The sequence below is a fragment of the Panicum virgatum genome, chromosome 2K (assembly GCF_016808335.1).
Source record: "Panicum virgatum strain AP13 chromosome 2K, P.virgatum_v5, whole genome shotgun sequence".
In the NCBI taxonomy this organism is placed as follows: Eukaryota; Viridiplantae; Streptophyta; class Magnoliopsida; order Poales; family Poaceae; genus Panicum; species Panicum virgatum.
Genome location: NC_053137.1, coordinates 61613553 through 61627551, shown reverse-complemented (window position 1 = coordinate 61627551; position 13999 = coordinate 61613553). Strand labels below are relative to the sequence as shown.

The 13999-nt window shown below is 52.4% G+C and overlaps 2 protein-coding genes across 2 annotated transcripts; one reads left to right on the top strand and one right to left on the bottom strand.

Moving 5' to 3' along the window:
- The first annotated feature begins 1851 nt into the window (after positions 1-1851).
- Positions 1852-4078, top strand: LOC120692447 (cytochrome P450 89A2-like). The gene has a single exon (XM_039975753.1). It carries the CDS (start codon positions 1852-1854, stop codon positions 3385-3387), a length of 1536 nt encoding a protein of 511 aa, XP_039831687.1. The 3' UTR covers positions 3388-4078.
- A 4968-nt stretch (positions 4079-9046) lies between these two features.
- On the bottom strand, positions 9047-12793 carry LOC120692439. Its single transcript, XM_039975740.1, has 7 exons — positions 12385-12793; positions 11715-11801; positions 11339-11590; positions 11069-11233; positions 10654-10707; positions 10355-10501; positions 9047-9790 (listed from the first exon to the last, which is right to left on the bottom strand). Exons 1-7 carry the CDS (start codon positions 12580-12582, stop codon positions 9413-9415), a joined length of 1281 nt encoding a protein of 426 aa, XP_039831674.1. The 5' UTR covers positions 12583-12793; the 3' UTR covers positions 9047-9412.
- Positions 12794-13999: the final 1206 nt, after the last annotated feature.

Below are 13999 nucleotides of genomic sequence, written 5' to 3'. Positions count from 1 at the left end.
GAGCGTCTCCGCCCGTGCCCATCTGTCGGGGGCTGGAGATGTGCGCGAGCCAGGCGCGCTCGGCGTCCTCGACGGCGCGCACCGCCGCCTCGTCGAGCCTCTCGCCGAAGCACATGAGCACGAGGAGGCACAGCATCGTGTACTGGAACGCCTCCGTGACGTTGCCGGGAGCGTCACCCGATCCCCGCAGCTTCTCCATGAGAACGCGGCGGACCCAAGCGCGCGCCGGCCCGAACCGCCTGACGCGCGACGAGGTTGCGACGCGGGAGGCGCCAAACGGGCCCGTAGTCGGCGCGAGTGATGACGCGATCGCTCACGCCGAGGAGCGTGTTCGGCGCGCCCGGCGGCCTGTTGGCCAGGGCCAGGGCGGCGCCGCCGACGCCCACGAAGCGCGGCGTGCGCGAGGTGACGGTCGGCCACGAAGACGAAGGGCGGCGGCGAGCCGATCCGGAGCGTGACGATGGGGCCGTACCCCTTGAAGAGCCGCAGGAGGAGGGGCTCCAGCTCCAGGTCGCCCGCGGAGCTCCGCAGGCGCAGCCGCAGCAGGTTGCCTAAAAGCAGCACTGCAAGGCCGGGGGACCCGGTGGCAGTCGGCGGCGGCGGTCCTCGGCGTTCTGGAGCAGCAAGAGGACGGCGAGCAGGGCGGCGACGGCGCTGGCGAGGAGGGGCCACCTCACCTCGGGCTTCCATGGTGCGGTCGTGACTCGTGAGGAGCCGAGACGGACTAAACGGGGCCATGGTTCGCTTCGCATCATCGCGGCGTGGGTCTCTTGCTTAATCCTGACCGTAGGATACGGATCGGATGGCTGCCACGTTACCTAGTGGGTGGACGGTAAATGAAATACCGTCCACCCCCGGACGTCGCGAATGGCGACCAGCGCCGCCCGCGGGCGAACCGGGAACCGGCGAGCGAGGCCTGGACGCAGATACCGCCCTCACTTCGACGCCGCCGCCGCCAGTGGCGGCACCCAGCACCGCAGCCTCTCTCCGAGCCGTTACTCGCGGGGAAGTGCAGGCAGCGCGCGCACCAGCGACCTGCCATGCGGTAGTCGGCAACCACGGCGTGCTCAGAGTAGCGCTTCGGCGGACGGAGCGATGGGCGGCGGCGAGGGACGAAGCCGGCGAAGCAGCGCTGCGGATGACGAGAGGGCGCTTACACAACGCATTGGCATCAGGTGTCTGCAGGATGCGGATTGGACGGCCCTCAGCTGCTCAGGTGGTGGACGGTAAATGAAATACCGTCCACCCCAGATCGTCGGATATGGCGACCAGCGGCGCCCGCGGGCGAGCCCGGACCCGGCGAGCAAGACTGAGAAGAGGGTATCGCCCTCACTTCGACGCCGGTAGCCCTGGCATGGCGCACCGGCGCCGAGCACCGGAGCCTCTGTCCGAGGGCCGAGCCGTCGGCGTCGCGCGGTGCGCCTGCTGGACGGAGGCCAGTGATAACGGAGTTCGGTCGCACGGAGTGTGCGCGTCGTGTGGTGAGCGGCGGCGCGGAGGATATGTTCAGTCGAAGGCCGGTGGCGACGTTCTACGAGGTAGCTGCTGATGTGGAGCGAGGCGACGGGGCAATTCATCGCGTATGCAGCTCGGGACCAACAGGATCTATCGTCTATCGTCTCTCCTCTCGTAAGGCTATCTTGAACTCTTCGAATCAATCCTTCGTCTTCAAGAAGAAAACCATGTCGAAACCTTATCGGCTTATCCCACCATGTTGTACGAACGCGGGACTCCGCGTACGGGCCCCGGCTATAAACTGGAATCCCGTTCGCGTCTCATCTGCCCAGCCACGACATCAACACGACAACTAGGGGTTTCGTTTTTCGTTTCGTCGCGAAAGATCGCCTCGCCATGGAGACCAGCTGGCTCCTCCTCGCCGGCGCCCTCCTGCTCTCCCTCCTCGCCCTGCGCCGCCACGCCAGGAACCGCCGCCTCCCGTCGGGCCCGCCGGCAGTGCCGCTGTTCGGCAACCTGCTGTGGCTGCGCCACTCCGCCGCCGACGTGGAGCCGCTCCTGCTCCAGCTCTTCGAGCGGTACGGCCCCGTGGTGACGCTCCGGATCGGCTCCCGCCTCGCCGTCTTCGTGGCCGACCGCCGCCTCGCGCACGCCGCGCTCGTGGGCGCCGGCGCCGTCACGATCGCCAACCGGCCCAAGCCCGCCACCGGCGCGCTCCTGGGCGTCGGCGGCAAAATCATCACCAACGCCGACTACGGGCCCCTCTGGCGCCTCCTGCGCCGCAACCTCGTCGCCGAGACGCTGCACCCGTCGCGTGTCCGGCTTTTCTCGCCGGCGCGCGCCTGGGTGCGCGGCGTGCTCCTGGACAAGCTGCGCGCGGGCGCGGGCGGGGGCGGCGCGCCCGGCGACGCCATGGAGGCGTTCCGCTACACCATGTTCTGCCTCCTCGTGCTCATGTGCTTCGGCGAGCGGCTCGGCGAGCCCGCGGTGCGCGCCATCGAGGACGCCGAGCGCGCCTGGCTGCTCTACATCTCCCAGCAGATGAGCGTCTTCTTCTTCTTCCCGTCCATCACCAAGCACATCTTCCGCGGGCGCCTCCAGGCCGCGCGCTCCCTGCGGCGGCGCCAGATGGAGCTCTTCGTGCCGCTGATCAACGCCCGGCGGGAGTACAAGCGGCAGATCAAGGAAGGCCAGGCACCGACGAGCGAGACCACGTTCCAGCACTCGTACGTGGACACCCTGCTGGACATCACGCTCCCGGAGGAGGGCCACCGCCCGCTCACCGACGGCGAGATCGTCACGCTCTGCTCCGAGTTCCTCACCGCCGGCACCGACACCACCTCCACGGGGCTGCAGTGGATCATGGCCGAGCTGGTCAAGAACCCGGCCGTCCAGGAGCGCCTCCACGCCGAGATCAGGGCCACCTGCGGCGACGACGCCGAAGAGGTCTCGGAGGAGGCCGTCCATCACATGCCGTACCTCAAGGCGGTGATCCTCGAGGGCCTGCGCAAGCACCCGCCGGGCCACTTCGTGCTGCCGCACATGGCCGCGGACGACATGGACGTCGGCGGGTACCTGATCCCCAAGGGCGCGACGGTGAACTTCATGGTGGCCGAGATGGGCCGGGACGGGCGGGAGTGGGAGAGGCCGATGGAGTTCTTGCCGGAGCGGTTCCTTGAGGGCGGCGACGGCGCGGGCGTGGACATGACGGGAACCAAGGGGATCCGGATGATGCCGTTCGGCGTGGGGCGGAGGATCTGCGCCGGGATGTCCATCGCCATGCTGCACCTCGAGTACTTCGTGGCCAACATGGTGAGGGAGTTCGAGTGGCGGGAGGCGCCCGGGCACGAGGTGGAGTTCGAGGAGAAGCGCGAGTTCACCACCGTCATGAAGAAGCCGCTGCGCCCGCGCCTTGTGCCCAGGAGGAGCTGATCGATTTGGGGGAGTTCCAGTAGTTAGCTTTAATTTGGAGAGCTTATTAGTTATAGACTTAATTAGTTAATTTGCATACGCACGTGTCAGTAAGAGACCATTAAGTACAGCACTAGTTTAGTGTACGTCCATGGATGACAGTGCTCTGTATCAAGTTCGTGGCATCCATTGACCGATACTTTTCTTTTTCTTTAAGAATATGTCATCCCATTGGCCATTACTCTATAGGCAGATTTATGATCAAGATTGCCAGCTTCCTGATTCTAATCTTTGGATTTTATGACTTTATGATCCAAGGTGGATTATAGGATCAGATAGAGTCGTCTTTGGTTTGGTAAACTCCAATTCACGCAACCGTAAAATAAACCAACATTAACATGGATAAAAAAGATTTACATTGAAGAACCACTCAAAATAACATTGTTTTAATGGTCATGAGTTAATAGGAGTCATATATACAGGCGGCCTTGTACATGATACTTTGTAATTTTTCACATAAATCTTATCACGTTCATTTGCACTATAATCTTGCTTAAGATCATTCAGTCAGGCCTAACATCACAAAACAAGGCATATTTTTTTCATGTGTAGTACCCCCTCTATTCACTTTTGATAGCTAGATTTTAAAAACTCAAATGTTCAAAAATGATAGTTATATTTGCTATTGGCATGACATGTGGCAAAAAACATAAATAACAACCAGTAACGAGGAGTTTCCAGTTAGAACATTAGAGGAGTAATAAAAATGTATATGTTGTATTTATTAGACTGATAAGCACACTTGGTGCCTTTGGTCATTGTGCCATATGAAAATATATCAATCAAAATTGAATGAAGGGAGTAGAACTTATGGTGGTCTAAGTATTACAATTTTTTTTGACTCGTAGTATTACAGAAGTTAGGACATGTAGTAATTCGAACAAGTTTGGCTTAAGATCATACGACTAGGCCTACAGTAACAGTCTTCTTGGTTTGGATTTGTTGTTGGTCTAGAAATGAGAAGACAGAGGCGAGGGCCTTTTTTCATTTTTATATTAAAAAAACAAAATTTCAAAAATATATGCCGAATAGGAAAATTTTCAAAAATGGGTGTCTGTCGCCCCCCCTTAATGGGCGACAGGGTGCCTGTCGCCCATCCAGTTGGCGACATGACCTAAATGTAAAAAAAATTACATTTAGGTCCTGGCGCCTAGGGCGCATTAAACAGTGAACTTGTAAAATTGATATAAAATCATAAAAAAATTGGAAAAATATAAACTCAAATGTTATGGATTCTATGAAATAATATCTACAACTTTTGTTACATAAAGTTTTTCATTTGATCAATGTATCTAAATCAAGAAAAATAGTTCTTGTACCTAGAAAAATCTGAAATAATTCATTTGGTATAGTTGTGCTTATCTAAAATTTACCAAACTTTTTTTATAGCTCTTAGGAAATAAAATAATAGTACTTTAAAAGTTATGGCTTCAAATACTCAGTATAGCAGTATGGATAAATAACCCATTTAAACTAGACATATTGCAAGATCTAATTTAAAAACTTATTCTAGAAATGTTTTCTGGGCCTACCAATTTTTTACAAGCCTATTCTCACCATATTAAACACTCTGGCCAAAGATGACACGTATCCAAAGGATGGATCTTGAGATTTAAATAAAAGTGCATTAAAATTGTATTTAAAATAGAGCAAGATACATTGATCAAATGAAAAACTTTATGTAACAAAAGTTGTAGATCCTGTTTCATAGAATCCATAACAGTTGAGTTTGTATTTTTTTATTTTTATACGATTTTATATCGATTTTACAATTTCACTGTTTAATGCGCCCTGGGCGCCAGGACCTAAATGTAATTTTTTTTATATATTTAGGTCATGTCGCCAACTGGATGGCGCGACAGGCACCCTGTCGCCCATAAGGGGGGCGACAAGCACCCATTTTTGAAAATTTCCCTATTCAGCATATATTTTTGAAATTTTGTTTTTTTAAATATAAAAATGAAAAAAAAACGCAGGCGAGGATGGGTGATGATGGATCGTGTGGGGGCTCCTATACATCTTCCATGCGATAGAAATCGTTGAAATGGAACAGCCCACCATGGCCCATCAACCAGACCCATTGGCCCATCATCCAATCACATGTAGACGCGCTGCGCAGGACTCAGGAGTAGGGTTGAAAACGGTCGGGAGTGGTCGGGATAACCCCATTACCGTTTTCACTTTTATATTTTAATACGAAAATGATATCGAAAACAGAATAGTCGAACACGAAAACGAATACGGACTTACGGGATATCGAAAATGAACCAATTCGAACGGATATGTGTCGAAAACGAACGGTCTACGAAAAGCAAAACGGAAACACACCGACCCATACGATACCCAATTATCCAACAAACCAAACATGAGTACATGAAAATAATAGACAAATGATAATAACACAAGTAATTGTAAACTATGATAATAATTCACAACCACGCACATAGTAGTGCAATATATAGTCGCAACTCATAAGCCTGCACTTAGATAGAAGATTTAGCAAATTCATAGTCATAGCCACACACATAGTAGTAAAAACGGTATATACCGAATTAGTAAAAACGGGATATCCCGATAAAATACGGGAAATACGGAAATCGATCGGGATACAAGCCAAACCGTTTCCGTCTCGTTTTCAAATTTGACATCCTGTATTTCGTACCAATTCCATATTTGTCCAAAAATACAAAAACGAGCGGATAAAATCTAGAAAGCGGAACGGAACGGGATTTATCCCGACCGTTTTCAACCCTACTCAGGAGGCTTATTACCGCCTGACAGCACGCATGCATATGCACAGCAGCAAGCAAAAAGAGGAGTTGAGCTGTGGATTTCTTTTCTCTATTCTATAACTATTACAATCATTCAAATATTCAATCTTATTTAAAAGATATTGAACCATTATAGTCTAACATTTTAAACTACTAGATTCAACACTTATCCAAACTTAGTTCAACAATTGTAACAAACCAGTCAAACATTTTATACGAAAATGTTGAAGGAGTACATCCAAATTATTGAACATATATTTTCAGAGTGTTGAAGCACTATATTTTGAATGTTGATTTTTTTTAAAAAAAAAATGTTTAAAATTTTAAATATATTCATACTGCATCTTATTTTGTTGTATAAATTCTAAGTAATACAGTGGTACAAATGGAATTCAAAATACACTTACGATTCAATAGAAAATTGAAATCAAAATTTCACATCTTACATGAATTCTCCGTCCAACTACTCCGTCCAACCAGTCTGATGCTCATCCACTATAGCCAATGCTACAACACGTGTCTAGCTCCATCCACCAACCTGCACACACGGTACGCATGCTGTCTCACCCGTTTTGATCTGATCGGTTCATTATACTCTGCACACATCTCAAACAATGAAAGATATAGAAGAAAAAATCTTACAAAAAAATAAATATATAGGATCTCCGGGATCGCGTGCTCGCAAAATGGGCCGGCCGGTGCGCGTGTGGGCCATTTAGCGGAGGCGGAGCTATCTTCTAGGCCTGCTACTGCAGATAACTAGGACCGGCCCACACGCGGAAGCTTTTTGAAGAGGGGTATTTGGATTTTTGGGCCACTTTCCTGGGGCCAGGCAGATGGCACTATGGCAGCCCTGGGCCATGGCTGGAGCCTCTGCAGGTTGCTCGCTTCTCCTCTCCGTTCAAAGTGCGGGTGTGGCTTCGACACTACGGGGTCCTCGATCGATCACGCCCCAAATCTCCATGCCTGATCTGCTTCTGCTCCCCCTTCAACTGCATCACCGAAAGGCTGTGGCGGGGGGAAAGGAGAGAAATGCATACAACGTTCAGGAACACTGTGCCAAGTCGGAAGACGCGCCGGCGAGCTTTACGCCGCCGCCGCTGCGTCTCTCTGCAGACTCGCAGTACGCCATGCATGCTGGCAAAGCACAGCACAGGGCGACCAGTTTATGCTCCGCTTCTGCGCGACGTGCTGCATTTGGCTCAGCATATCATATGGCCTTTTCTGCGAAAGCCGGGCACAGTCATTATGGATATGATCATCCTGTTCCTACAAGAGTTCAGAGATCAGATACAAAGATGTCATTGCTGCTCAGCGAATCATTTGAAACGTATTTTTTTAAAAAAAGGGTATCATTTAAACCTCTGTATCCTATTAGAAAAAACCTGTTATTCGTATACATAAAAAAGAGGACTAAATGGTATCTAGGCTTGCAGTATGGGTCCAATAAAGTTCAGCCAAATACAGTTATACCCTCGAAGGCCAAAACAAAACAAAGAGCTCGCACAACTGTATTGGTAAGAAGAGGTTGGTTGGTAGGTGGGGATACTCCGATACTGGAAGGAGAAGGCACAATCTCTTTCCGAAGAATCTCACACATGTGGATGTAAAAAAAGGGCTCGCAAACAAGGCCGGCACCGATGACAGCCGCCGGGGCCTTCTGTCCGCCGGGCAAGAACATGGACCGTGAAAGCTGTCACGCTATGGCCACCCATGCCATGACCCATCTACATCCACCCATGCACCCTCCTCTCCCAAGTCCCAACTGGCCAACTCCAAAGCTCTAGCCGCCGAGCTAGCAGTCAGCACTCAGCAACGGCAGGGCCTGCAGTGACTCAGTGAGGAGGCACAGTCAGATCGAGCAGAGGCCTGCATGCAGTGCAGGGACAGCTATGATTCCATGGGCGCCATGCACGCAGCGATGCACGCCCTGGATGGATCTTGCTGCTGTAATTATTTCCGCGACGAATCCAACCAAAAAGGAGGCAGCTAGGGCGTCCTGTTTCCCATGTGAAGCAGGGCAAGCGGCAAGAAGCCAACCCTTTGGTGAGACGCGAGACACTGAGACGTGAGAGTTTGGTGCGTGCCCGTGAGCCGCGGGCACGTACCGACGCTCCAACTGACCACTGCTGATGGGCCGAGACTGATGGATTCCTAGTGTGGAAAAAAAAGACAGAAAAGACTAATACTGCTGCTTTTTTTTGTACTGCAGTAATTTTCTTATATCCTGTGTTTGAAAAGCCTGAAGCCCTGAACTAGCAAGATGTTCTTGGTTCAGATTGTTTGTAGACCAGATAGGCAAAAGCTGGTCATGACTTGTTTGTGTATGACAGTTGTTGCAATCTGTTATCTTTCCAAACACACTGTATTGCACCCACTCGGAATGATCCACTGAAAACAATATGGTTGACATGTGAGGAATTGATCACTGGATGCCACCATCAAAGCACTAGCTAGAAATACCTCACAAGACCATGGGTCAGAATCCAGCCCAAGGCCACTACCAAAACGTCAAAAGTTAGGCACCTCACACATGCTGATGTACCAATCAGCAGCAACCAAGATGCACTCAGCTATATTGTTGAAGGGATGGTGCCTGCATTGTTGCTTGAAATGTGAATTCCACCAGCCTACAGTGGCAGCACCTTCAAAATGCTGCTAAGACTCGAGGTCTAGCACCCACCATACTGCATATCTATTTATAAATAATCATAATCGCCCAGATTACACTTTTCCAGGTGCCTCAGTGGCCACCTAACTAGGCACACAGAAAGTTGGCATCTTTGCACATCTTCCAACAGCTAAGCACTCGATTACCCACTTTTCAGAATAGAAAACACACATGGGTTGCCAGGCTCACGGGCACCAACAATTAATCAATTCAATTCAACTTGCAAACAGGTTGAAAGGCATGGGGTGAAACAAAATTACTTGACAGACACAAGGCACAAACCAAACCACACAGGCCTGTTCCTCTTCAGAAACTTGACCACGCTCCTCCCTAGAATCAGACGACCAACATCTCTGAGGCAGAGAACAAATTCACATGTCAACACACACTCGCCTAGAAGTTAATAAACTAGGGGTAGAAGTAAAAACCAAAAGCCAAGAACAAGGAAAAAAGATTAAAGAAAATGAGGTATATAGACTAATTTACTGGATGATACAAAGGTGTCAAGGGGGTGTTAGGGCTCTGATAGCAAGCTCAATCTTCACTATGGACAGTTAGAGTTCTTCCCAGGACCGCCATAGTAGAAGTACGTGCCCCAGTCGCCATTGTTGCCATTCTGCACGTCGTAGCAGTTGGACTGCTCGGTGAAGGCGCCCACGCCCTTCGGCGCCTTGAGGTTGTTGGACGAGTCCACCACCTGGATGTTCTTGAAGTAGCTGGCCTTGCCAAACCCTTCCTCCGGGAAGTGGCCACTACCCATCTGTGTGGAGGTGTGGCTGCCATCAGGCTCCGAGTTCACTACCTCGCCACCCCACTCGATCATGGAGGCACTGTCAGCCAGGTAGGAGAAGAGGAAGGACGGCCAGTAGCCTAGAACGTAATTGTTACCGAACTGCAACCACCAGTTTCCCTCCTTTGGGTCCTGCAAAGAACCATGATTTTCGGGCAAAATCAGCAGATAGGAAGATCAGATAATATTGAAGTAGGTGCTACTATCATGCATGCGCAGCAGAAATTTTATCATGTGTTCCTCATATGCACTATGGAAAGGTGCCGCCCTTTGATGAAAACGACCTGCAAACTACTTCATTTTCCAGCCAAATTTTGGAAATGCACGAAAATAGCTAGGATTTGCAATATCTTCTGGAAGGAAAGGGTGAGATTTTCTTACAGTAGAAACGTGAGCTCAAGGGTGAATAATTTTGTGGAAAATTGTTAAAAATGGCAATAATTATCAGTGGTTGCATTAGCAGACAAATCTAGTTCCTGCATGGGGACAACTGTTTTTTTTTTGAATTATCCATGGGGACAACTGTGACTGCGACGAGTACGTCCACAAACAGGGCCAGGGCCACAGTTGTAGCCTTGACTCAAGCCTGAAGGTGCCTTCAGAAAGAACAAGAGACAGGTGGGCACGGATTCTGTCCGGACCCATCCGCGAATTTGATTTCGTATGCTCAGCATGTGAGAGCTTTTTGGAATTTACCTTCCACACCAAAATATTGATGTCATATTGGGAGCCACCATAGTTGGAGATGGGGAAGATGCTGGCACCCATGGCGATCTGATTATTTATCTGGATGAACCCCGAGCACAACAGGTTGTAGCATCCTGTTGCTTGATATGCATCACTCTGCAGTATCCAAAGCAAATACAAAATCAGTATCATTAGGTCATTATCCAATTTGATAATCAAATGATAGGGATGTAGATCTAGGCAGAAGACAAAGATAAACTAAAAACAATTGCTCATGAAGATTGAAAGGAATGTAATGTTTATCTTACAGTCCAGTAGGTGAAGAGCCTAGTGTTGTTGTCTCCATACAGGTCTGGGCTAACCTGCAATTACGTGGAGAGCGTAGAGGCGTTAGCCACAACAAATGAGACTGCACATATCAGTCCACAATTACAGCATGCTTAGCTCCTAAACAGTACTACGCCAGCAGAGCTCATCAAAGAGAAAAGCTATGTGTCAATAGAGAATCTAGCCTAGCTCCTACGCATTTAATGGCTCTCTGCCTCTGTCAGCACCAGTGCTTATATCATTATTGCAGCACACAGAAATTATTGACGCATGCAGAGTTGAAATTATTGAGCGGCAGGGAAGAAGATGAAGAACAGAAATGGAAGCTGCAAGGCAGCATTTAATAGAACTTTTCATGAACTGAGTTTCTCTTTCCATCTCCCTCCCATGTCACACCTGCCATCCTGCTTCGATGCTGTTGAGGTCCTGGCCGAAGGAGCCCCCCAAGATCCAGAGCTGGGACAGGCTGAATTCATTGGCCTGCTCGATCTTCGGTTGCCACACATTGATGGTGGCCTTGGCGCCATAGTACTTGTCCCCCTCCACATAAGCTATGGCGTGCTGCTCAATGGGAGATAGAGCAAACACATAAACAGGATTAGCACTGCTAAGTGCTAATATGAAGGTGATTCTTGGATGAAGCATTATAGATGTATTGTTCTGTACCTGGTGGCCACTCTCATTGAGCATGTCAGGGTCAACAGACATGGGGTTGGGGGTGCTACGGTGCCTCTTCTTGCCATACCTCCTCACAGAGCTTGCTCTTAGGACGTCCTCCTTCTTGGTCCTCCTGATAGGTATCGTGTCCTTTGGGCACTTGCCATTCTGATGCCACATCTGGGTGATGGTCTGGGTCTGCTGTTGAGATGCAACCTTGGACTCATCATACAGGCCTTCCGGGTGGTAGGCAGGCCGCATCTGAAAGGCGATGATGGAGCACCATTGAGCGATGTCATGATGCATGTGGGGGAGAGAAGCTCTGCAGCTTGTCTACACTCGAGCAGTGAAATGAAAAGCGCATGGGTGCTGCAGAGAGAGGAACCTGGATGGTGTGGTTCTTGAGGAACGGGTGATCGAAGGCAGGCTGGTTGGAGATGTGCACGCAGTCTATGAAGTCACCGTCTGGGCTCTGTTAGTTGATCTCTCGTATCAGTAGTTGCAAAAATGCAGAAAAAAAAAAGAAGATTGTGCCAAAATTAGGAGAGGAATGATTCGAGAAAGGAAATGCAATTTTTTTCTCTGAACAAATGTAGCGAAAATGTAGCAAGGTTAAGAAATGACTTGAGTTCAACAGCAAAGAGAGTAAACAAAGCAACTAAAAGCAAGCATCTTTCGCTTCGGATTCAATGAACCAAAGGAGCACGGGCGCCCATAAAATTTCTCCAAAAGCGCGACTTTTCCCTCCCGCAACGAAAGGAAACCAAGCCCAATGCATGGATGGTCCCTGAGGAACAGCCATTCAACCCTTCCAAAGCGACGGGGTGGACCAGGCAAAGCAGCAAGCGCGGCGCAAGAACGACCCCTGCCTCAAAAGGGCGGCTTTCTTCTACTACTCCCATGCAAAATGAAGCACCTTTTTTTTCTTGCCCCTACGGATTCAGTTCGATTCACTCCGTTGTGCAAAGAAAACGAAATTTCTGACAAGGGGACGCGAAATGCATCGAACGGACTTGTACGCTCGGCGCGCGGTGGAGGAGGCGAAGGGGCAGTACCTCGATGGTGGCGAGCGGCGCCTTGTTGAGGCGCTTGAGGTGGCTGCGCACCTGCCGCTGCCGCAGAAGCTGCCGCCGCCGCTGCTTCAGCGACGCCGCCCCGGCATTCTCCGCCGCCGCCGCCGCCGCTGCAGTTCCCTCGAGGAAGAGCGCCGCCGCCACGGCGAGCGCTACCAAGCACGCCCGCGCCGCCGCCATGGGCACCAGGCAAGCAAGCGCTCCCCAACTCCCGGCTGCGCGGGCCGCTGCCCTTTGGCCGACGGGTAAAAAGAAGGCGAAGCGGGGGCGGGCGGGCGGAAGGGGAAGGGAAGGGGGCGGCGGCGGGTGTGCGAGCACTTAAAAATCCGCCCGTTGGGAACTTGGGTGTCGTTTCTGCTTCGGCCGCCGCGCCCGCTGCTCTCCCTTCTCTGGGATGGAGAGGGAATGCCGGGCGACGTGGCGTTTAAAGGCTGGCGACTTGGCGGAGGAGAGAGACGGGCCTGCGCCGCGGCCGCGGCGCGAATGCGCTCGGACTAGCCGGACCCCCACCGCGCCGCCCCACCGCGCCGGTGTCGCCCGCCCGCGCGGAGGAGAGAGACGGGCCTGCGCCGCGGCCGCGGCGCGAATGCGCTCGGACTAGCCGGACCCCCCACCGCGCCGGTGTCGCCCGCCCGCGCGCGCGGTCGGAGCCGTGACCCCGCGCGCGCTGGCTCCCGGGGCACGGGGGACCCCGACGCAGGCGTTCGCGGCTGGCGGGCGTACGAGGCGCGCGCACGGCCGGGGCACTGGTCACGGGGGGCGGCCGTGCGGTGCAGCGCGGCCGGCACCCGCACGGGTCACGGGTCAGCGGCGGTTTCCGTCGCCTCCCGCAACGGCGACGACGCAGCTCCGGGCGAGTCGTACTGTGTCGCGCGGTGGTTTCGTGGGGGCGGGCTGCCGCTGCACGGATCCGTGCCGGTCGCCCTCTGAGGCCGGTCGGACTCGTGCACGGTCGGTCCACGGGGAATAGCGTGAGAGCTTGGCCTGGGTTGGGAATGCGGCGGTCGCCATCCACCCATCCCCATCCGTGATAAAATCCGCGTCGCTGTGAGAGCATCTCCAGCAGTGTGACTAAATAGGCTATCATATTTATATTTACACAGTAAATATAAAAATTTGATTTTCAGCAGGCCTTCCAAATAGGCTTCTATTTTGGTAGGGTTTCTAAATTTCTCCCCCACCCCCCAATTTGGTGGCCCTCTATTTGGGCTGCCAACTATAGGCCCCACTTTTTTTTTGCCCTTTTCTTCTTCTCTGTGTTCTCCACCTAGCGTAGCGCCCGTTCCAATCCCGCCGCCGGTGGCTGCGCTCCGTCCCGCCGCCACCCACCCGCCACCGATCTGCCTCCTCCTCGGACCCAAATCCAAACCCAGAAGCCAGAGGAAGCGGTGGGCGAGGACGAGGAGGCCCTGCCGCCGGTCCGCCGCACGGAACTGGCGGAGCGCGTCCCCCTGGTCGCGTGCACCGACCGCCGAGGACCCCGCGCGCATGGCCGCCGTCGTTGCCTGACCGCCGTGCCTGGGCTGGTCGCGCGCCGAGGCCACGTGGTCGCGCGCCGCACGCCCCCTGGCAGCGTGCGCCGATCGCCGAGGACCCC